At 39.8% G+C, this 22,046-nt stretch overlaps 1 protein-coding gene across 2 annotated transcripts in view; it reads right to left on the bottom strand.

Annotated features, from left to right (window-relative positions):
- Positions 1–735: 735 nt before the first annotated feature.
- The window catches only part of TRUB1 (TruB pseudouridine (psi) synthase family member 1), a 30,380-nt gene continuing 9,069 nt past the window's right edge, over positions 736–22,046 (bottom strand). The window contains exons 4-8 of one of the 2 annotated variants that reach the window (XM_014960221.1): positions 11,732–11,810; positions 7,107–7,179; positions 5,688–5,827; positions 4,158–4,214; positions 736–2,794 (exon numbers count right to left, since the gene is read on the bottom strand). In XM_014960221.1, coding sequence (XP_014815707.1) covers positions 2,580–2,794; positions 4,158–4,214; positions 5,688–5,827; positions 7,107–7,179; positions 11,732–11,810 — 564 coding nt within the window. In that variant the 3' untranslated portion in view covers positions 736–2,579. Of the gene's footprint in view, positions 2,795–4,157; positions 4,215–5,687; positions 5,828–7,106; positions 7,180–11,731; positions 11,814–22,046 lie in introns of both variants that reach the window. The other variant, XM_014960215.1, reaches the window with a different exon arrangement.

Raw genomic sequence — 22,046 nt, 5'->3', positions numbered from 1 at the left:
CCAGGAAAAAAAAGTCTAGCTAGACCTGGTGACTAGCTAGACTTTATTCCTCTACTTGCTGCAGAGGAATAAAACAATGTGGGAAGGTACATTTGTAAACTGAAAAATACCTCCAGCCTTTAGAAACACTCTCTACACACCTTATGCAGATTCCTGAACATGTGCAACTGCATTTCTTCTCTCCCTGCACTTTCCATGTGCATCAGGACTTGCAGTCTAAGCCACAACTCGCTGATGTCAATAGGAGGCTTTGTTTTGATTTTCATTGCTCTCCAGTGACTATGGAGCGGATCTTGTCTTCCCAGGATCACAGATCTGTTAGCAATAATTACAACAGACCAGTTGCAAGCTAACTCCATCTGAAATTAAAAATATCAAGGGGTCTTACATGGAATAGCAAGAGAGCCATGGTGAGCATTAAACAAACAGATGAGATAAAAAAATGTGCTAGACACTTACAACACTGTATACAAATGTACCCTATTAATAGAAATATTTCTCAGCTGCACTAATTTTTTAAGGAACAAATCCCTGTAGATGAAGCAAGCAAACTAACAGAATTGTATCTACAGGGCTATTTTTAAAAAGTCAGAAAGATAAATAAAATGAGAACTTAATCTAGAAGACCACTGGGATAACATAAATTAGGTTCTTGGAAAAATAGAGATTTAGACAATAAAAGAAGCTGTGTTTCAATCAAAGTCTTTGATCATTCAAGATAAACATACTGGAAAATGACATTTACTGCTTTATTTGATTTCTTTAGGAAATAATCTCTTTCTTCTCATTTCCCATCCAAAGTACCAAAAAACCCAACCTGAAAAGAAGTAACTAAAATCTCCCACTGTTCTTTTACTGAACACAGCTCTTTTCTCCCATCTCTGAAATCAAAATTTCTAACCATGGTGGCTCCATCTATATTGTACATTAAATACACTGCTGCTACAGTTCTCTAACGTTTCAATTGGTTTGTGAGATTTTCAATATTTCCCTTAAGTTCTTTACAAGAATATACAAAAGAAAACTGTCTGTTTACTCAACAATAAAACATGAACTCTATCCTCTCTCTAAACAAAAGCTTCATTAATTTTGCATAGACTTCAGTTTCTTATTTTATAGAACACAAAAAACCCTATAGATTTCTGGAAAGGTATCCTGCAATGAGAAACTTCAGGGTATTTATTTCATTTCTTAGGTTGAAAGTAAGGTTGGAACTTGCTCATTTCACTCAGCACACAAAGAAATTCCTTTCTGTAAGGTGCAAAGACATCAAATGCAGCATTTGGAGATTCAAGTCAAGTTGGGAATAGAACACAACTTCTTTTAAGCAACAGAGGTAATTACCTACCAAGATAACTCACCATGGAAAGTAGCAAGTCCATTAACACAGACTATTAAATCAAATTTTCATGTCTCTCTGTAAATATTACACCCTAATACAAGCACAAACTCCTGGCTTTAAAGCGTTCAGTCACTCAGAGTACGAGAGTCAAGTCCCTGTACTCCAGAACCAAAACCCAAATGTGCAGGAGTCACAAAGCCACAGCAGGCCACTTGGCCAGCAGCAGCACAGAACTGTGACAGTAGCCACTCCTCTCCGGTGACATTTCAGTGACTATTTGAAAAGCAGGGTTTTCTCTCAGATACCACTCACATGGTAAAACTACTCGTGTTCCTCATTATGACAAGAGATAAATAGAGCCACTACTAACTTGTACGGGGACATGGGGAAGTCCTTTTAGGACGGTCAAAGCCCAGAAGCACATCAGCCTCCTACCCAACCCACAGGAGACAGCTCAAGCAACACACACATGACAAAAGTAAATTCCATGAAGGGCATAACAGTTCACTAAATTTTAAATGGTGGGTGGTCTCCAACTAGGACGTTGTACCAGAATAAAATATATATACCTGTAATGATGACTGCACTCTTCAGAGCATTTGTTACCAAACAGTTCTCTTCAGGGATTGCTTATACTTAAAACTATTCACTTACACTGGTATTTCCGACTTAAGATAAAGTACTAGCATCTCCATTTGATGCATCCTGGCTGATATTTGACTGAAATAACAATCTTCATAGGGAAAACTACAGTAAAATGGACATAGCCTGAAATGGATTCCAAGTAAGCAAACTGCCACACCACATTCTTGGATTCTGCAAGCTATGACCGTCTTGTCACCATAGTATTTCAGGGTTTGATTACCAGCTATAAAGAAAAAAAAAAAGATACTTTTTTTTGGAGGACATTTATCAAACCTTAGGGTTTATAATTGTTTTATTGAGGAATTTGCAACAACAGTTATATTGCACCCTACAAATTCTTTAAAAGTTTATGAAGATTTGACATCAGACCCATTTACAGTGTACAAGAAGGAAAATAAACAGATCAGGAAACAGCAAGCGCTGGATATTTTCAGTGCATGTTCCAACCCCAGAAAACAAAAGAACCATTTTTCTTGCGCTGCAGTTTGTCATCCTCCCAGTACAGGCTTGTAAATTTACACAGGAGGCAAGACAATCCCAATCCAATCTTAAAATGTCTCAATCATTCAGTCTCTTTCCTTGACTCAACTTATCACTTATCTTCACAGCTCACAGCAGTTTCACCAGGATGCTCTGTCTTCAATTTTTTATGAGATGGCTCATCCGGGAGAAGAGACGTGCAATGCTCTAAGGATCGTGCAATTTCATCAATTGTCCATTTGTCTTCATAAAGGGCGTGTTCCTCCAGCGTAAACGGCCCTTGTTTGGTTCGGGTCAGCTCTTGCATAGTGGCACAGGTAGAGAGTTCTACAGGAAAGGAGAAAAAAGAACTTAGAAAAAGTGCATGGTCAAGTTTAACCATTTGCAAATCACTTAAAATGTATTTTAACATGTAGCCTTCTACACTATTCTGCTTTGTTTGAGAAGGAAGATTTATCACTCATTTATATCTCCTTAAATTTGAGCCAAGGAATGCCTTTGATTTCAATAGATCTCCAGCGTAGTAAACAGGTCAAAATCTGATAGAAAGTTGTGAAAAGGTTTTCCAGATTTAAATTAGAATGAAAAGAGAGGAAATAATGGCATAAGGTGTCAGCAGAACATTCTGTATTCACAAGTGACTTAGACGACCATGCAGTATTTTTCCACAGACTTTGAGGCCTTAGCATTTCTTGCCTTTAAGAAAGATTTTGCTTTTATCCTGTGCTAAGATAACATAAACTAAGATAAGGAAAAATAAAAAATATAAACAAATGCTCTGCTATGTTAAATAAATACTAGTAGAACAGAGTTACATGAGAGACTACAGAACATAACAGCAACCAGAGCTGACTTGTAAGCGCACACATATACTAAAATATTCTCTCCCATCCTTTCTGATGCAGGAAGATTTTTAGTACATCTTATATTTTTGAAAAGAAACCAACTGAGGAAAAAATTCATCTTGGTTTGTCATTAAAGGACTAAATATAAGCCAGTATGCTCAGAAGGCAGTAACAGAATCTTTGACTTGCCTAAGCACAAATAACAACATTGAAATTCATAGGGTTATCCCACATCACTTGCTTTCTTGATCTGCGAATGTATCATTTAAAAAAAAAAAAATTTGAAATGGATTATCTGTTCTCCATCATGCAGTTTGATAGATATAGAGCACAAGACAAATAACCCTGTGGGAAAGCAAATCCATTCACAGTTCAGGTAAAGGAGAAAGAAAATACTGGAAAAATCATCACAAATGTGGAAGTCTTTCCAGCAGATAGGGTTTATTATGTGCATGGTAATGTTCTGTGCAATCTGTTTTCAAAATGTGATGAATAATGTTTAAAAAGACAGTATCTTTCTTCTTCTCATCCTTAATCTGAGTTAGCTTTAACATATGGAGGAAAAAAAAAAAATAAATCCCCACCTTGCCTTGTATTATCTTGCTCAGTGCTATTACTTGCTCCATTTTTAGCCCCCAGCCCCCAAGGTCCTCTGGCAATTATTTAGCCTCCATTCCCCCATGCTCCCAAGGAAAATACCTCAGTATATAAAAATAAGTGATAGCACTACAATTCTGCAAAATAACACATAGGTCTAGTTCCTGGAGATACATAAAATGACAAAATTTTTCCATAAACAGACACATTCATTCCTTAACCTGTCACGGGTTTTTTTTTATACCTACCTTTGCCGATGTCACTGACCAGGCTCCTGACATAAAAGCCACCACCACATTCAACATCTGGAATGGTAATAGTTGACATGGTAAATTGCCAGCGCAATGTGAAATCCACTTTACATAGAAACCATGCCCCCACATAAATGTAAAAATGCACTAAGCAAACAACCTAGTGATAAAATATTTATAGGATGCAACATCAATTATTCATCCTGTAACATATGTGCGGGTGAGATTGCTAAGCTAGACAGGAGGGGAAGCAAATACAATGGCAACTGAACTAACGCACCAGAAATTAAGTACTTGCTGTGGTATGTTAACAAATGCTGCAGTCCTGCCATTTTAAAGGTTTCAGAAGGCTTCATATTTCTAATGATGAAATGATGAAAACATGTTATTTCAAGTAGAGTCTAAACTTGATTTTTTAGATACTTTTAAGTATCTGAAGCTTTTAAGATACTGCACATGGGCAGTCCAATAAAAATTTAAAATTTATCTTTGACTTTCCCTGCTCTCTCAGCCCTTCCCTTCCCCCAGTGATCAGCTGCTGGTCACCCAACCATAAAGAGAGGGCTGAAGTAACACGGCGCTGAGTTCTGTCACTCATACCTGATCCTCATGTAACATCTGGCCCATCAGAGGACTACGGGTCAACTAGGGAGCTCATCAATGCAAGACAGTATCTTGACCTCAGAGTAGCATCAAACATTTACAACGGTCTTTTTGGTTTATTTATTAATGTGCTCCTTAATGTACTACCCGGGTTTCTTCATGTATGACAGAAGGAAGGATAAGACCCTGCCTCCTCAACCGAGAAAGAGGCCTGACAGTAACAGATACAGGTCCTTGCTGTGCCCTGGGAATGATGCCAGCAGGTCTGGGCATCTGGGGAAAAGACCAGGCAAAGCGAAGTAAGCAGACCTGAGAAAGGAGGAGTGAGCTGGAGGTTGTGAAATCATGGACAGATGCAAATAATCCCCTGACCAGTCTCTCAGAATTTTCCCTCACAGAAAGATTACATATAATCAGCTTAACTTAAAACCAAAATACGGGGCTTTTACTGCAAAGCGAAAGTCTCTGCACATGGGCTCACACCAAAATAAGTAGCTGAGGGAAACGAAACCCATTTCACTCTCTTATTCCCATTGGGAGTGTAAATGAGCACTAACAAGCTGGGAGCATCACTCTATGTAATAATCTTTGGCCTTTACCCAGCGTGAAGAGTGGTGGCTGGAACTGCTGGAGAGAGAGGCTGTACACTCTTACTGGCCGAGCTGGCTTTGCTTCAACTGCTTCTCCTCTTTTCATCAGAGTTGATAGCCTCTCTCCATCCTTCTTCAAAGCAGAATAGCTGATCAGATAGAGCATGAAAATGTGTGTCATACGGTTGTAATAGAACAAGCTTCCCATCCTCCAGATCCTGTTAATATTGTACTACAGTAGCGTACGTTTTACCCTTCTAATCCTCTCCAAGTGCTCACAAAAAAAAAAAAAAACCACAAACAAAAAACAAACCCAAAAATCTTTGGCCTTTACCCAGCGTGAAGAGTGGTGGCTGGAACTGCTGGAGAGAGAGGCTGTACACTCTTACTGGCCGAGCTGGCTTTGCTTCAACTGCTTCTCCTCTTTTCATCAGAGTTGATAGCCTCTCTCCATCCTTCTTCAAAGCAGAATAGCTGATCAGATAGAGCATGAAAATGTGTGTCATACGGTTGTAATAGAACAAGCTTCCCATCCTCCAGATCCTGTTAATATTGTACTACAGTAGCGTACGTTTTACCCTTCTAATCCTCTCCAAGTGCTCAAAAAAAAAAAAAAAAACCACCAACAAAAAACCAAACAACCTAGTAAGTGCTTCTGAAATCTCTTAGAGAGAATCATCTCATTCGCCAGTAGCTGTGTAAACTGGAAAACAAGAGATGGTCTTGTGTTTATCTCTTGCTGTACAGATTTAAGTGTTTCATCGCTCAATTTGCAGTTTATGAAAACAAAGGGTTCCTGTAAGGGGTACAACACTCGGAGCTGCCTCTAACATACTGTCTCTCAGAAGTCTGCAGGGCGTACTCTGTTTCAGCATTATGTGAGCTGAGCACTGGGAGCTGCTCAGGCAGCTACTGTAGTTCTGCCTTGCACCTTTATTCGTCTCACACCAGGGTCCTCCCTGAACAGCAGCTGCCAAGTTACGTAGCCTTGTTCTAAGGTGTTTAGAGGACCACTATAGGAAAAAAAAAAATTAACTTCATTGGTTACATGAAACTTTATGCAAAGCTCCAACTTTGGTCTTGACAACATGACAACCGTAGAAAACGTAAAAAAGATCTTGCTCAAATTATCGGAGGGTGATTTGAAACAGGTCACATGAAGCAGAACATCCCCTGAATTACTGACCTTAGAGGGCTCACATTGGAACCACAGTAACCGGCCCATTGCAAATGCAAAGGAAAGCACGTTAGCTTAAATCACCAGAAAAGCCATCTGTCGCAAGCTAAGTGCTTGCACATTGCCAGCTACCATGGCTCACCTGACTAGAAGAAATTTGCTATGCTACAGAAGCTCAGTCACTAATCACTCATTCATACTCTTAAGTTTTCAGAAAACTAATTCAAAGTCATTTAAGACACTTCTGCACAGATGTCACTAAGCCTCCTCTTACCCCACAACTAAAATTAAAGACTCGGAGCTTTGCTTTCTAATTGGAAGACAGGACAGACATCAGCAAGCCCTGCAACGCTGTTTAAGATTGCTTTGCTACTTTACATTTACCATTAAAAAAAAACCAGACTCCAGGTTACCATTTGTGCTTGATGTTGAAATGGACATGACCTGCAGTTGCAAATGTTAAACTCCTAAGTCTGCATTTCCTCTATCCTCTTGCCAAAATGTGTATTTTTTCTGTTGACAAGCCCTGACAGCGGAAACCAAGTGCCCAGAGTGTCTCAATATTGTGGAACTTACAGTGGAGGAACCTGCATTATGTCCCCTGTAAACTTCTGCAGCACATTTTCAAGATCTCCTTTTGTTATCTGGTCTGTAGAAAGAACAGAGTAAGTACGTTAGCATTGATTATTCACATGGCACTAATGGCATCAATCATGTTCTGCAAACAGATACAAAGAAGAGGCCCCTCTCATCTGAATTTAGATTGGGTGAAAAACACCAAAGAAAAGAGATAAAAACCAGAATGTAGGTAGGAGTGTGAATTATCACAAAAAGAGTGGAACAAACTGTCCAAGGTGATTAAGACAGTTTGGACGCTTTCAGAAGGGCAAAAATCCCAATATACAGTTTTCTTTCGCAATTTCTCTCTCTTGGGACTGCAAATTCATTTTTCTTGGGAACTATGCAAGAACTACAAAATTTGTCCTATTCTCATTTTTGTTAAAGGATCAAAAAGAATAAAACACTCATCTAACCTTGGCAATTTCTCTTTAAGGGTATCTAAGTGAGGGGAAAAATACGACTGATTATTATAGAACAAAAACATTGTGGCTTTTTTTTTTTCTAGTGAAGAAAAAGACTGCATCTGGAACAACACATCACATTTCCGTATCAAACAACTAACCTGCAAAGGCACACCAGGGTATTGTTATATATTAAGTAAGGCAATTTTAGTGAAGAAATCCTGTAAAAGAAAGATAGCTGCTTTAGGCAATCTACTCTCTTTTAAGAGTACACATACACATCTGTCCCGCTTTTATTAGAAGGCTATAACCTAAGTAGCTGATTGCATTGGTCCTTTGAAATACTATTCAATACAGATGACATCCATCTCTAATTTGTTTAGTGAGTACAAACGTGAGATCAGTAATCATGATGCACTTCAGTGTGTTTCTACTGTCTAGGACTTGACTAGTCCTGTTTCTCATAAGTTATATTAAATTAGTGTTACCCTGCTAAGTCAACAGCATCCTGGAACATAAACCAACCAAATTTATTACTGAGCTTTCATTATGTTTTGGAACAGAGCTTTACTTGCAAACACAGATGCACTTCATGCTTTAAGTAAAAAAAAAAGAAGAGTTTTCTTTCCACAGCAGCTTTGGAAGATGGCAATGTGGAACCTCACTTCTGCAAAGCACACTTTGCAGCCTCAAGAGCACCCGCTGTCCCCGGGTCCCAGCAGCTGTCTCAAGAAGTGTCAATTAACAGCAAGGTTGCAAGGCACAGGTGTCAGTCAGGGATGCTGAGAGACCAATGTAAATCAAAATAGGGGGCAGGAACAACAAAATTGATTGTACAGTAAGTCTGGATCTTCTTCTGAAGAGCTTCTTACGTGGTTATTTTAACCTTCTGTTTGCATTACTCTAGTTTAGCAACATATCATAACAGAACTACACGGCGGAAAGTTAGCGTGACCCAGCTCTATGCCAGTGATCCTGGCAGCCTTCTTGTGAACCCCAGGTTGCTTTAGGCTAGAATTTAGTATTTAAGATTTAAGCATAAGCATCACTTGGGGTTCTCTTTCAGTTTTTACCCGGTACGCTGTTTTTGTGGCTAGGGCATTTAATGAGACACCTGAGTTCAGTTCCTGCTCTGATCTCGTATTCCCCTGATTGAGAGGTTACATCCAGCCTCTGAGGAAATCACTCATGCTACAGGCAATCTCTGCCTCAGGAAAAAAAAAAATAATCCCCATATGAGGAATGATGTATTAAGCCATTAACAAACAAAGTTGTATGGTGTGTTATCAAAGTAAATATTTACAGATGAGTTTGCTAAGATCTAGATTAAATTGTATTTGTTTTCTGCAATACATCATGGCACAAGCTGGCTAGTATTACATTCTGAAAACCTGAAACCATGTGCTGTGCTTTTTATTTTTTTCCCCAGCATGCGCTGCCTTTATGTTAATGGACTGTATTGGATTCCTGCCCTCTCCTAGAACAACACACAAGCTGGTGGGGCTTTTGTCCAGCTCTCAGGCATAAAGAATGCACCCTTAGTCTCGTCCCAAACAAACAGTTCCACTATGTCCGAGCTCTCTATTTGTCCCAGGCATCAGTTTGGACTCATGGCTTTGTAGAAGGCACAGCCCACACTGGGAACCAGCTCCTTTCACCACCTTTCATCTCCCACAGTTGTTACACCCACAGCACAGGTAGGGGGGAATGAATCACAGAATCACAGAAGTCCTGCTGCCCAGAAGAATGGTCTCCCTTCAGGCCCTCGGCCACCCATCTCTCTCCCCCGGCTGTGGGCTTGGGTTTAGTAGGTAACAGCTTGTCTGGTCAGTGAGTTTAGGGCAGCATTTGGACTCAACCCTCCACCAAGCATAAAATGAACACATCCATAAAGGCTAATTAACATCAACAGTTCCAAAACTTTCCCTGTTTTACTTTCCTTCCCTACTCCCTGAAATTAAGGGCTTGAGAGACACGTCTGCAGGACCAACAGTGTGGTTATGTGATCTCTGCACAGGCTATGCATCTTCCTGCAGGCTATTGCTTACGATTCTACCAGCATCTCAAATCACATCCCAAACTTCAGTTCTCCAATGTTTCTGAAAACATTGAAAATGAGCCTATTAACTCCCAATATGAAAATTTTAAAGAACAGTTGTGTTTCTCAACACTGGTGACTGTTGATCAATTTTCCTGCTATGATCATAAAGGAAGTTAATGAGTTACCAAAACAAAAGGGGCCAATTGTGTGCCACAACCTCATTTGTGTGCCACAACCTCAAGAAGGCTCCACTGAAGGGTGATACCTCCCTGCACTTGTTAACAAACAACACCAAAATAGAACACAAAACCTACCCATGACAGCCCAACAGAACTCCACTCAATCTGGCCCAGCACAAATTATCTGCAAAGAGATAAGCAGAATGCTGCAGCCCTACTTTTTTCAAATTATTCAGATAACTCTACTAAACATGTATTTCAGCATAATCAGCGAAGACTTGCAGAAAATCCTCCTGAATTTTGTTCTCCGTGTCTGGATATATCTGTAGGCAGCTGGGAGGAAGTGGGTTTCAGAATGCATATTCCTGTGCACAGTTACAAACATTGAAAAAAGGGTGACAAACATTAACGTTCCTAAGAAAGCATCAGAGGAACACTAAATACTGCTTGTTTCAAAATCAGCATCTGATAGCCTGGGAGCAGTACGAAACCACAACCTGATTTCATGTGGAAATGCAAACTCTTCTGGTAAGAAACGAACTAAAAACTATGAGAAGTTCAGGAGGGATTAAACCCAAGGAGCTCTCATCAGCACATCCTCTCATTGCCACTAACTGTAATACACAACAGTTTGCTTTCTCAACTGCTCTCTAGGGACAGTTCGAGGACTAAAGTGTAACACATTCTTATAGTCAATATAGCAGGGAATGTTCTGAAGGCACCTTCCTCTTGTGGTCCAGATAAGTCATTCAAGAAGAGTTTTATTTATCTTGCAAGCTGTTTTAGTGCCCTTTCTCTGCACTAAGGCCCAGTCCTGGATGCTGCTGACACTGCAGGATTGTATACCCTAGCAGATGCTCTGCTTCTCCCAGGACCCTTGTAAGTGTCAAAGGAAAGCTGAAATTCAGCTCAAATATCTGGTTCTCAGAGTACCAATTAGGGTGAGGGATTAGGGATGGTGGGCCACTCAGAGAATCCTGCAGAAAAACAAGCTGCTTTGGAGAAGACACTGGAAAAGATGAGAAATAACTGCTAGGTTAGCAGAGAAAAAGGAGGAGTATGCATGTTCTCTCTTCTTTGTGAAGAATTTAAATCCAACTGATTTGCACCAACATGGAAATCAACTGAGACCAATTTCACGAGCATTTCTTTCAGCTGTCAGATTCAGCAAAAGGAAACTTTGTCCAGCCCCAGCAAGGCCAATACTGCTCTTCATGGGACCACATGATGAACTGGATCATGCAACCGATCTCGGTTTAAAAAGATGAGCAACTGAAAAAATAGGGGGTATTTTTAACTCAAATCAATTCCTCAAGCACACAAGAGTCTAACAGAAAGCTAAACCGCCATAACAGAGGAGGTGGTGCAGAGGTGGGAGCTACTATAACAAGAGCTGCAGTGAAAAAGTGCGTGAAAATAACACCCTCAATTCTGCCTGCACTAAACAATACAAAATAAAAAAGCAAAACTAGTGTTTCAAGAAACAGATAACTTTTGTTTTCATTAATTGACCACGAGAGTTGCATCTACTACAGTCTGTAGTTAAAGGGGCATCCTAGAGGGAAGATCTAAGTACTTTATTCCTCCACTGGCCTTGAAGGGTGTTATTAAAAGAGCACTCATGGGACTATACACTGAAAGAGGAAAATTTTACTGGACACAGCACGTCATTTGTCAGCCTGACAAAGATTTAAAAGGACACAGACCTGCCCAATTCTATTTTCTCCCTCCTAATCTAATGCCTGGTTTGGTTTTTTTCCAACAGAAATGAACACTTGCACTGGACGTAATTGCATGAAACTGAATTATATGAGCACTGAAGTTGAAGATGAAATAATCTTAGTTTGATTTCACATTTAAATTTAGTTCACAGGTCCCAAACATCTCTTCCTCTTTTCTATGATAGAGACCACTTATGCCTTCAAATTACATCAAGTATATAGATACATCTATGCTTACCATAAGGTTTTTCTTCAGTTACTTTTCCTGTAGCATCTAATGTATCAGTAGCTTTGCCCAGTAGTCCAATGGCAGTGTACTTCTGGGAAAGAAAAAGAAAGAGAGATCAGTGAGTCAGGTCTTCAAGGTTGTTTCTTTTTTTTTTTTTTTTTAAATAAAGACTGCAAGTACCAAGTACTTCAAATCAGGACAGGAAGAATACTGAGTAGTCAATCCAGCAACTTTTCGCTAAGTAAAAGTAAAGATGAAAAGATACGGAACTAAATAAAAATTAAATCCTGCATTACATGCCACTATGATTTCAGTTTTAGAAACCCCAGGAAGAAGCAACATGGAATCTAATTTTACTATAAATACATCAATACCATAAAGACAATAATAGGGTGGTAAAATCAAAGTCTCTGTGGGGTGCCACAAGTCACTGTTGAAGTAAGGCACACAAAGTACCTTTCACACACAGTGTTTCTGTTCCTTCACAGACAAAAAAAAAAAGAAGAAAAAAAAAGACACAAAGACCTCTGCTTCTGAAGGCAAAACACCCACTTCTGAGGCAAAGAATTACAACAGTTCTGCCACAAAATGTAGTGATATGCAAGAGCCTAAAGCTGGAGTTTTGAACCTGTGGAATCTGGTAAGAACCCCGTGACCAGTACAAGGAGTGCAAGGCCACTGGGTGACATCTCTGCTCATCATGGGTGCTCCAAATATTTCTGTTTCAGAGAAGAACTGTAAGGAAAAACCCTAAAGGAAATCTTCAGTGTACGTGTTTGTAGCTTGCAAGAAGGAATTAACTTGTTCCCAGGCCAGTTGCTCCTGTCCTTAGTGCATTTCACCTGATGTCCTTCTTTTCCAAGCGCTGCCAGGGCAGAATGAGCTGGAGCTGCCAGAAGGCTTCCTGTGAACCAGCTGCCCCATGTCTTGTAACGAGGCTGCCAATACATGAAGACTCACCTTGTAACATGAGTGTGGGTCAAGTTTGGAGATACCTTCAGGTATTAAAATGTGCTATTTGACCCACTGCCTATCCCGTTCCATTCCATTTCCCTCAGCCCTACATTAAGTCCAGGGGACTTCGAAGTAAAGCCTGGGAGAGAAAAATCAAGGTGTTCCACACACCTAATTCCCAGTAGGGTTTCAATGAACTTACTCCCAACTGAGCTAATACAAATTTGAACCAAGTTGTAAAAGGATGTACCTTCTAGAAGTCAGTTGACCAAATTCTACTGGAACACATCCAAACAGGTATAAGCACTAACATTTTACTCTTTGATGCAAAGCGTCCTTTTTCATGTACTTGTGAAGTACAAGCCCAAGTAATAATAGTGTAGGCATATAAATCACACCTACAAAAAAAAAACCAACTGAGACTACTAAGACATGCCTTGATTTTGTTCCATGTGACAACCTGCCACTTGAATGTGTTTCTTCAAGCAACTGCCATGAAATGGAAGCAGCAGGAATAGTCAGACAAAAGGCACTGCAGACTATAATATAAAAGTAACTACATTCTTTGCTTATCACATTAATGCTACCTTTTTCCTAAATACTGCAGATGTCTGAATTCCCTGACAACTCTGGAAATTAGACATTTTAAAATCAAATTCTTGAAGTTTAGATACTTTTGGAATGCATGGAAAAGAAATGAAAGGAAGAACAGATGAAGGCTGTTCTACAACAAATATTTAAATAAATTTTAAAGTATATTATCTGTTTTTAGGACCATAAAATTGCCTTTTCTCTGAGACATTTAATGATCTAGTTCTTAACATTTAATAGCATAGCTAGGAAGAGCCGCTATTTGGCAACTATTCTAGAGGTTAATAAAAACACGTGAGCACATCTTCATAATTCAAGCATGAAGAATGATTTTAGCAGTTCAGTAAGACTCTAAATCTGAAAGTTTGAGACCTCATACACCATCCTCAAATGTTTCCAGTTTCCAAATCAAAATACTGATACTACTTCAGTTTGAATTAATTTTTCCTCTTAGTTCTGGTTTTGACTATCTTGCTTAAGGCTGTTACAATAACATTTTACATTTGACCTCCCAGCAACAGAGAGACATTATTATTTGTTTATATGTAAACACAAAATGTATGAACAATACAATCCAAACCTCAACACTTGACTTCCCCTTTAATTTCTTCAAAACGGGCAAAAAGCCATCCAATTTGTGAAAAGAGCATCCTTGAAAATTAGACACAAATCTCCATCCCTTACAGGAGCCTTTAAAGAATCACAAAAGACTCAAGCCAGCAATGCAATAATCCACAAAGAAGGCTAGAACAGGTCAGGAAATTAAGAATTACAGTTGGTTTATGATCAGTCTCTGGAGTGCCCCTGGGGTATCTACAATTATATATCATAATTCTTACTAGCCTCTTAATAGGGTTTACTTCCCCTTTGTGAGCATGCAGGACCTGGAGCTTGTAGAAGATAACATGAGAGTCCAGACTAAATCTATTGTTCCTCTTATTTTCTGTCAAAATTCAGCATTAAGTCTCTTTAGACTCTAACTCACACTGCCCTCAGAAGCACCCAATGGATTCTGAGTCATTTAATAAGTCTTTGGTGACCTTTTCTCACCTGTGTTGGCAATCATTTATTTCTTCCAGTTTTATAAGCTACATCTAGGGGCATTCTTCCTGTACTCTTAAATTACAAGTCACTGCAGCAACACAGACAGCAACTGCTCACAACCACAGTGCCTTCAACCCACTCAACCTGAAACAAAAAAAGCAAGGTAGTAGGTGTTGCAGGCAGTGGAAAAGCAAGTGCAGACTGTGACAGGAAACATCCCTAGATCAGCAGCTCAGCAGAGAACGCTCTGTTGATCAATAGCCCCTACATCCCTGCCCCCTACTCATCTCAAGAGGCCAGGGCCCAAACCATTTAAAGATTAAAAGCAGCACCTCAGCTTCCCTATGGGATTCCACAACATGCAAGTGGAACGCATTAAAAGCTAAGATCAAGCATTCCCAGTCCCAACCTGCAAGTACTGTGACATTACGCATTAATTCTAACTTTTAATGGTGGTCTGCATGGTCCCAAAGAGCCTCACAATTGTACAACTGTACAACAACCCTGAGGGCATGGAGACCTTCCCCAAAGTACCCTGCATTAGGGAATGGCTACATATCTCGGCCGTCTAGAAAACCATTTTCTTGACATTATGGCAACTGAAACAGAAGGCAGCAAAGTGATCAGAAGCCCTCAAGTATAAGCAACTCTTTCATTCACACTAGTGAGGAGACAGCTTTAAGATGCTTCACAGTGACAAACCACTGCACTCTGACAGTGACAATGCAAGGTGAAAACTCTGTCACGCAGACTGGAGGACAGCGGACGATACCTCAACAAGCCCAGAAAGCCAGGGAAGTGCCCCAGCAGCCATACAGTTACTACCACAGCCGTGACTAGAAAGAACCATGCCATAAAAGCCAGGACTGGAGAAAGAACAGGTTGAGAGAAGCCCCTAAGAAACAAATTACAAACCCTCTAATAAATCTGACAGATCTTTAGAAGAGGAATTTTGAGAGTCACAACCCCAGGGCACGGGTGAAATTCTCACAAACAATAAACCATATGATGTTTACAATAATGTTCTAGTAAGGGAGTAGCTATCCATTGGCTTTTTCATTTCATATCCCATTTCAGAGAAATCCTTACACTAACACAGAAAGCGTATCCGTAAAAAGAGAGACAAAGGCAAGCCTTTATCAGTTTACATGTTTAACTGTGAAAAGGAGGAAGAGGAGAAGGAAGAAGAATCCCCTCCCGTTGAAGGGTTGTAGAGCCAGCACAGCTATTAGCTGCACAACCCACCCGGGGGGGCTCCCGGAGGCTGAAGGCCCTGGGCCGGCTGCCAAGCGTGTCTGCCCCACTTAGCGGCGCAAATGCCAGACACACCACGGCACGGAACTTCTCAGTTTGAACTGTTAATATAGCAAAGTTTTGTTTGGAAAGAAGCCAGAGACTGGAAATCTTAAATTATAGCATCTTTTTAAAAGCTTTTTCAAACATGGAGAAGCAACACTTTGGAAGAGCTAGACAGAAACACAAGTAATTAGGAAAGAAGGTCACTGGTAGCTGTCAGGAAGATTTTAAGATGGCTCCCATTTCAAGAATTTCCCAGGCAAGCAAGCTCTCTGGAAGAGGCAGTTCAGAAGAGTTCATCCAAGGATGACCCATTTTCTAATCACAGCAGCAACTGAACACAGAAGTGTAAAAGGAAAATAAATAAATAAAGGCTACAGTCCCCTGTGAAAGAGACTGAAAGCTGGGAAAGAGAAGCCATGTTCGACAGCAACGGAAAGTCAATTTATGTAAACTGATGTCTGCGTGTGGCTGACAAGTCTGAGAGAACATAAAACAAAACAAACAAACAAACAAAAAACAAGTGCTCCAGAGAATCTGAAGGAAATTAGAGCGAGCAGACAGCAGGCAAGCACCCATCAGAACTAGTGCTCCTGTGCCTGACCCCTCCAGCCTGCGCCCTGGGGTGAGCACTTACATTTTTGTAGACTTGAGCCACAGAGATAGCAAGGAGACCTTAAAGTCTAAGTTTTACAGTGATATTTGGTTTGTGTGTAATGATTTCTAAAGTGCAACTAAGGTGTTGTGGATTTAATATTTACATAACTTATATTTGTTGTTTGTATAACATTAGCAGCTACCAGTGGCTTCCAGTATGCTAATCATCCACCAAACCAGAGGAGTGCAGGAGGCAGACAAATAAGCTGGGGGAAAAAAATGAGGGTTGCCATAGTTTCAATTATTTTCCAAAACAAAGCACTCTCACTAAGCAGATTCCAATATATTAAAAACACAGAGCCCTAATCTCTTAAAAGCAGGTTGCACAGAGGCAAAATAAAGACTGCAGGATGAGGGAGGAGCTCCATATTTTATGATAGAGCAAATTCAAAGTTATCAAACACCAAACATGTCCTCTTAATACACACAAACATTACAACTTCTCTTCTCTACCACTCATTTTTTATTCCTGAAAGAAAAAGCTGACTTTGTGCTTAAGCCTGCACTAAATTTTATTTACTGCTAGATACTGTAATTGTACTGTCATTGCTGAAGAACTATCTGATCTTTACTCTTGGACTAACAGGATTTTCTGACCTCTTATGTCAGCTTATTTTAAAAGTTCAAATATATGGGGTGACAAGATTTTCAACGTGAAGGACTAAAACCACCTGTAATGGGGGAACCCACAGAAGATGCTTTATCTCTAGTTCAGAGAAGCTTTAAGGTGATAGCTAAAAACCATAGCAAGTTTAAATTTTGGTGTGAGAGGGCAGGAAAGAGGGCAGGAGGAGAAACAATCCCAACAGTAACAGGAACAGTAGGTCACCCCAGATAGCACCATGGCCCCACATCACTTATAAACACAATCCAGGCTCACAACATCCAAGAGGGGATGCAGGATAATGTGCCGAAGTGGCAGCTTGTAATCTACTGTCTCTTTATGCAAACCTTCCTGACGCACAAAAATGTCTCAGGTCAGCTCCTAAATTTGATCTTCAGCTTCAATACCTGTTCTTTACCTGCTCCCTTATTCTGTCCTCTAGCACCTACACCACAGATTATGCAAAATAAACAAAGATGACTTTCAGTTTTTATCTGAGAAGCAAAGTTTTAAGGAAATTCATAATTCTCTGCCCAGAAATATAAGACAGAGGGGTAAAACTTCACACACAAATGCACAGATAAAATCTGAATGCATGAAAGCCTTTAGGTGAATTCAAAGACAGCGCTAAGGCTAAGATGCAGGAAATTCTAAAAGGCAGTGCTAAGAGCTTCTCCAAATTACTAGAAAGGAACTACAGAAACCAATGCAGAATGGCTAGTTTGAATCTGTTAACATATTTTCTTTTCCTGGGATTTTTTTAAGAAAGAGAAAAAAAATCTTTCCTTGTTGCAGCCATGATTTTTTTTTAATGAATGCAAGCAAGAACTGTACATGTAGCACAGACAGACACACAATTATAGAAGGGTCAAGAGGAAAGAAGGCGACACTGACCTCGTGGATGGAAGAACAGAAACATCACATTAGAGCATGCTCTTAAAATATTCTGCATTTTTGGAGGAAAGAGCTTCTGCAGCACAATAGGTGCAGTCTCCTCAAGATTTTCAACAGTTTAAAAAAAGTGTGAATATTAATAGAGCATGAAGCTGTGCTATTAATAGATTAGGCCTCCAGGGTGAGCATAAAAGAGACTTGAGAAATACACAGCATGTAACGCCAGCTTACTGGTGGTACCACTGCAGGAAAGTGTTTATCTGTACTATTTAACAGCTTCTTCTACAACTTTCTTTTGGGGCAGGGCAGGAAAGACTAGATATTCAAATCAGCCTCTTCCTATGATTTGTTACAAAACAAACAGTATCATATGTTATCCAGTAACAGGTAATTAAAGATGTCGACCATCTGTAACATGTAAGGCACACATTTAAGACCGTTTTATCCAGTTAATACTTTAGCTCTTCCTGATTCCTGCATCCTCCACTGCGCGGCCTTAACATTCTCTCAGTGCATCTTGTTTTGTACAGACACCACTTCGAGTTTTGATAACACCTTCTACACATTCTCAAAACACATCAAAACCAACATCGTGCATTCTCCCAGCCTTCCTTTTATATAAGCATTTTCCTTGTGACAAAATAAGGAAGACACCCGTACTTTCATAAACTGACATTGATCTCTAGTAAGTATCTAGAGGAATTCAGGGAACAAGAAATTTTTTGTCATTAATGTAAAATAATACCCACAGGATAGAAACCAGTGCTAAGTTTGCCCAAACAACAACGGGTCTTTGAACCAACCTCCACTGCTCCAAAAAGAGGTCGTGGAATTACAGCAGAAAGTTCTGGTTCAGCGAAAACTTTCTCAGGTGCCAGTAGTGTCAAAATAAAAAAAAAAAGCAAACTATTATAGCAGTACTTGGATATAGCTGTTACAGACTACAGACATAAGTAGGACAAGTTTTATTAATAGACATGACACCTTTGCATTGTATTGTGCAAACATACAGGGAAGTATTCCTCAAATGTTTGCACAATAATGTAACAAATACTCTGTAAGAGAAATGTCAAGACTTCTCTGTCCTATACATACATTTCAGGAATGTAATATACTTCATATAATGCAAAAAATGGCAATTAAATGGGTGAAATTAAGCAACCACTGCATGTCAGGAAGAATTCACCTAGCCGGTCTACAAGGGCTGAAATACATCCATCTGCCCGTGGGTTAACATCTCTCATAAAACAATCACTCCATCTCCAACCTGCCAGTTCTGTTCCTCAAGGGAAACCTATAAAGCACCTTTCAAAACAAGCCTGGAAACTAAAATTCATAACTCCAGTGGGTTCAGAAAAGAAAAAAACATGGGCTCAATAGAGATAGTGGATTTATGGCACACTATAACGTTACCTCACACTAACCCCTTCACATGCCACAATGTATAATCTACCAGGCTCTCTCTTTCCCCTAGGAGATAACCTTATCATCTCTTTCTTTCCTCTCCTACCTCCCTTGTAAGGAAACAATAATTTCTTTGGGCTTGAACAGAGGCAAAGTAATGACATTTTGTGTAGATACAATCCATTTTGCTTAAATGAGCAGGTCACACACTGCACTCTTGTTTTATTCCCTCTCCCATCTCAATAGAAACAGAAACTCAGTCCGACCTTTGGTTATTGTGGATGGGATACCATAAACAAAGAGGTGTGAGAATGTGAAAGGGCATGAACCACAGAGTGAAAAATGAGAAGGTGTTGCAGATGAAAAATTTCCTAGGGGAAGAGCTAAAGAGCAAACAAGTCACTTTTACCTGGATTCCTCCAAGACAAATATAGACAGTTGGATACGATAATACTGCCGTTTGGAAGAAAAAGCCCAACGAAAACCACAGATAAACATAAGCAAGATGGAAACTGAAGAATCATCAAACAAGCAGTAACGGTCCCCCTCGCCTTGTGATTGGAAGCTTGGCTGATCAGTTGTGAACAAAACCTTGCTATCCAAGACAGGAGATAAACTGTTTTCTTACTCTATTAAAGCAAGTAATGAAATGTAGCCCATCTGTGTGGAACAGTCTTGGGGTCTTACCTATAACGGCTGGCGCACCCACAGTTACTGGTATAACACACTCACAAGCTTTAACTACTTTTTCTTTCAAAAATGGTCTAAAAGATATATACTTCACTAAACTCTAAACAAATCGGAAATACACTTATTTCTAAAATCCATGGTTTCTATTTTAGACCTGAGGAAGAGCTTGCATATCCAAATGCCTAGTTTTCCGTAATATACCAATCAGTCTAACAAAAAGTATTACCATTACCCACAAATCCTACCTTCCCAAGAGAATACTAAAATCAGAATACGAAAAAGAAAAGAGAACACAACATGATGCACCACATGAATAAGTAGTTTTGGTTTTACAGCCTCCAAAAGAAAGCAAGATGAAGCAAAGAGCTCAGGCAGTGATACTGTAAAGAAATTTTTAAGATTAAAAGTAAAGAGTGCACACCACCAAGAGATCCTTCAAAATGAAAGTCAACTCAATTTTCTTGCACTCATAACTCAAATATAGGAACTGGAGCATTAACTGCTTCTGAAATACATTTTAAAAAAAACCAACAAAAACCACCAAAAAAACCCCAAACACAGCAAGGTTCTTTAAAAAGAAAATTAGGATTTCCAAAGAAATAGCACTTACACCATCATGGTGTACATGTTAATGTGCAAACACACAAATGTTGGCAGAGGAATAGAGGTCTCAGAGATGATGAGTTCTTATAATCCTCCTGAAAATAGACAGATAGAGGAAATAAACCTGTAAAGCTTCCACGGCAAAAAAGGCTCCAGAGGGAGCCACAGTGTATTACTGGATACCAGAGTCCACATGGGGCTTTGGTGTCTAACGAGCTGTAAACAAACGAAGTCACAAGACAAGGCTTCATTAATTCTGCTCCTTATAGAACTACTGGATGTGCTTTTTAATTCATTATTCATTCATTGAACCCACTGCCAAAAGATGGAAGCTAAGGACTTAATTTTTAAAAAAAAAAAAAAAAAAAGAATTCAGGGAGAAAGCTAGCAACCTTTATGTTTGAGAAGCCTAATTTTTAGGACAGTAAGATAATCACAGGAGGTAAAGAAACAACCTTCTTTATGGACACTTTGTTCCACAGCATCTGCTGCCAACCCTCTAGAGAAACAATTTTGCAATATACAAACTAGGAATCAGGCTGCAAAAAAGTAACTTACAAGTCTCAGAAATTCTCTTATGTGATATGAGCCAATTCCTGCCCAGGCAAGCCCCCCCTCACAGGATACAAGTGTGACTAGCAAGTTTTGAGACCTGGTCACTGAACTAGCACTTGTTTTTCGTCCAGGATTTGAAGAACTCCGATTTTTCCAATTATATAAATAGAAGTTGTCACATAGCAGGTCACTGATGTCTCATAATTCTGCCCATAATCTCTTTTTCTCTTCCTAGTCCTTATGATCATTTGGAGTTTGGGCTTTACTCTATCTAGTGATTTTTATTTCTTTTTTGGATAGTGTTTCATTCTGCAGAAGCCACAGGATTTGAGTTAAAATTTTCTATTTTAACTAGTCCCTGCCTAAGCACTTGGGGTTTCAGATTATATGTGGACCATGACAAGAAGTCGCATCCTCAGATAAAAACAATACACCCATGCTTTCTGCTCATCAAGAGGCAGTGATTTCAAGCACAGTTTGATGGATGGCCAAGTTCTGGCTTCAATTCACACTAGGATGATTAAAATTCTCGTAGGGTGAACCCAGATGTTATCTCACTGAAAAATACGCAGATTAAGCATGGAACTGAAGTCTGAAAATGCCAATTATCCTGTTTTATCCTGCCTAAAAATAAAGGCTGCGTGTGTTGGAAGACACCGCCTCCCAACCGAAAGTAGTTTAATAATGAAGAATTTCACTACTTATTGTGCTTCCCTTTTTTCTTCTCTGCCGAGTCCCTGATCATTTCCCTCACTGCTTCGATGTAACAGCACATTCTGGTAGATGAGAGGTTTTAAAATAGGATTACTGCTTTGCAAACTGTGCTGCTAGCTAGCATTTTCTAACTGATTCCCTCCCCTCCTCCCCCCCCCCCCCCCAGCTTCCCCGTCGAGGGGCGCGAAGCTCCTCGCCCAGGAGCCATCTCAGCGGCCGAAATCTCTGAGCTGCTTTTGACGACGTGCGAGTGATCAAAGGTGTTCTCCCAGCAAACCCAGTCCTTCCCCGCTCCACCGCTTTGGCGGGGGGGCCTTT

This window comes from Calidris pugnax, unplaced genomic scaffold, assembly GCF_001431845.1.
Source record: "Calidris pugnax isolate Ruff unplaced genomic scaffold, ASM143184v1 scaffold4, whole genome shotgun sequence".
Taxonomy (NCBI): domain Eukaryota; kingdom Metazoa; phylum Chordata; class Aves; order Charadriiformes; family Scolopacidae; genus Calidris; species Calidris pugnax.
Note: the sequence above shows the minus strand (reverse complement) of the source record. Positions and strands in the feature narration are given on the sequence as shown.